The sequence below is a fragment of the Ictalurus furcatus genome, chromosome 5 (assembly GCF_023375685.1).
Source record: "Ictalurus furcatus strain D&B chromosome 5, Billie_1.0, whole genome shotgun sequence".
NCBI lineage: Eukaryota > Metazoa > Chordata > Actinopteri > Siluriformes > Ictaluridae > Ictalurus > Ictalurus furcatus.
In genome coordinates, this window is record NC_071259.1 from 33,936,789 (window position 1) to 33,939,573 (window position 2,785).

A 2,785-nucleotide genomic window follows, 5' to 3' on the forward strand; every position below is an offset into this window, starting at 1 on the left:
TAAAACCTCAATTATAAAACATTTAAATACGAATAAATCAGTGACATCACAAATCCTCACACATCGTGTAAATGGTTAGCAGAGAATCTTAAATGCTAATATCTTTCTACAGTTACAAATTAGCAAATTAAAGTATCTTAACATGTTACAAAATTAGGATGAAACACTATTTAAACGTGCATAAAAGTGAACTGTAAATTAGAATAAAAAATCTTGCTAATCAGAAATGAAACAAAATACCAAAAAGGTTTTTTTAAAAAAAAAAAACAGTTTAAAATTAGCATAAAGTAACTGACCTTCATCTCGAACCTCGACCTCCACGTCCGAGTCGCGCCCCTCCGTCATTGGTGGAGGTGCTCGAGAGAGGGCGTGGCTTTGTTGGGTGTGACCAGAGGGGGCGTGTCCTGTGTGACCCTCGCCTGTTATCCTCCTCTTTCGGCTCTTTCCGTGTCCCTCGGTGCGCTCGTCACTGCGGCTCGCGCTGCTCAGGAGGGACAGAGACGCCGGCGCCCCCTTCTGCAGCGGAGGCAGAGCCACGTTTGGGGCCACTGCGTTCTCCAGAGACTTATAGTTATAAAGACTACACACACACACACACACACACACACACACACTGTAAACATCATATGGAGAATGAGCTCACGCTAACACTGTTTATATTTTTACTGAAACAATTTACACAGCAGCTGAGTTTAAGCACTAATCCTTCTTTCAGCTTTTAATGAAGCTAATAACAATAAGCCTGAGCTTTAGCGCTAGCTAGCAAACCATATGAAATGTTTATAATTAGTGGTTTCTGTTCCGTGTTAGTTTTAGAGTAAATTCTGTCCTGAGAACGCGACCCGATAACTGCTCTGTCCTCATCGCTAACAGTTTAACAAAGAATTAGCACAGCTAATGAAAAATAAAACTGTTTATCCACCAGTTAGCATTGCATCACTCTGTTTATTACATGATTAGCAGTTAGCATGTTTTCAGAGTAAGGGCTGTGTGGTTAACCACAAGTTAGCAGGACATCACCATTATCGTTAATAAATTACAGACTAATGATGTTGTTTTAGTCACGGTTAGCGTGTTTACCTGTCCCGCGGCATGCTAGCTGCTTTTGTGGCTCCGTCCTTTTCGGTGATGTTCGGGGACCAGGGCCTGAACGCAGACACTCTCTGTCGCAGCTGAGCACAGTTAAAACCCTAAACACACACACACACACACGCTGTATCATAAACTAATACAACATTTTAACTATGAATCAAAAATCTGAAGAAAAAAAAACCTAATCATTAAAAACTAAGTGAACTAAAAGTTTGCCACGGCTAGCTAGCGTGTTAGCGCCCCTGTGAGGTGACTGAAGTGTTTCAGCTGCACAGATATACAGAGGTGCTTGAAAGTTTGTGAACCCTTTAGAATTTTCTATATTTCTGCATAAATATGATCAGAATTTCACACAAGTCCTAAAAGTAGATAAAGAACCAAATTAAACACATGATAGAAACATATTATACTTGTTTATTTATTTATCTATTGAGGAAAATGATCCACTATTACATATCTGTGAGGGGTAAAAGTATGTGCACCTTTTCTAAACGTTTGGGGTAAGTGTTGATCAGTCCTGTACATCGGCTCGGAGGAGTTTTATCCCGTTCCTCAGTACAGAACAACTTCAACTCTGGGATGTTGGTGGGTTTCCTCACATGACCTGCTCGCTTCAGGTTCTTCCACAACATTTCTATTGGATTAAGGTCAGGACTTTGACTCGGCCGTTCCAAAACATGAACTTTATTCTTCTTTAAGCGTTCTCTGGTAGAACGACTCGTGTGTTTAGGATCGTTGTCTTGCTGCATGACCCACTTTCTCTTCAGATTCAGTTCATGGACAGATGTTCTGATATTTTCCTTTAGAATCAGTGATGGCGAGTCATCCTGGTCCAGATGCAGCAAAACAGCCTCAAACCCGGATACTACCACCACCATGTCTCACAGATGGGATTAGGTTCTTACGCTGGAATGCAGTGTTTTCCTTTCTCCAAACATAATGCCAAAAAGTTCTATTTTGGTCTCTCTATGTCTGTCTGTCTGTCTGTCTGTTTCTCTCTCTCTCTCTCTGTAAAGCAGCACAGCAGCTCACCTTATTGGCCGAGGCAGAGAGGGAGCGCAGCCAGTCAGGTTTCTTGTCTTTATCTGCCGAGGGCGAGTGAGAGAAATCATCATGCTTCGACTTTTTAATGGGAACCGAATCCAGGACCTGAGAAAGAGAGACAGACAGAGAGAGACAGACAGAGAGAGGCAGACAGAAAGAGACAGACAGAAAGAGACAGAGAGAGAGAGAGACAGAAAGAGACAGACAGAAAGAGACAGAGAGAGAATAAATTAGAGTATAGTCTACACATTTTTGTTCAAAGCATAATTACATTATTTTTCAAACTCAGACAGAACAAGAAGTGACCTCTGATCTTTAAATCAGCTTTTGTCTGAAGAGATTCAGGTCACACAGTGTGTGTGTGTGTGTGTGTGTGTGTGTGTGTGCGTGTGTGTCTGGCCAGACTGTGAGGTCAGTGACACACATTCCATAGAGCCATGTCACATAAAAAGAGACATGCAGAACTACAGAAAGAGAGAGAGATACAGAGAAAGAGAACGAGAGAGCAAGAGAGAGAGAGATACAGAGAGAGAGAGCGAGAGAGCAAGAGAGAGAGAGATACAGAGAGAGAGAGCGAGAGAGCAAGAGAGAGAGAGATACAGAGAGAGATACAGAGAGAGATTGATACAGAGAGAGAGAGACACACACA

The 2,785-nt window shown here is 42.0% G+C and overlaps 1 protein-coding gene across 1 annotated transcript in view; it reads right to left on the minus strand.

Annotated features, from left to right (window-relative positions):
• skia (v-ski avian sarcoma viral oncogene homolog a) overlaps positions 1-2,400 on the minus strand; it is a gene marked incomplete at its 5' end in the record, with an annotated part of 10,876 nt that extends 8,476 nt beyond the window's left edge. Inside the window, 3 exons of the mRNA XM_053625928.1 lie at positions 297-580; positions 1,081-1,190; positions 2,125-2,400. Of these exons, the coding sequence (XP_053481903.1) occupies positions 297-580; positions 1,081-1,190; positions 2,125-2,400 (670 nt within the window). The remainder of the gene's footprint in view (positions 1-296; positions 581-1,080; positions 1,191-2,124) is intronic.
• Between the last annotated feature and the right edge of the window lie 385 nt (positions 2,401-2,785).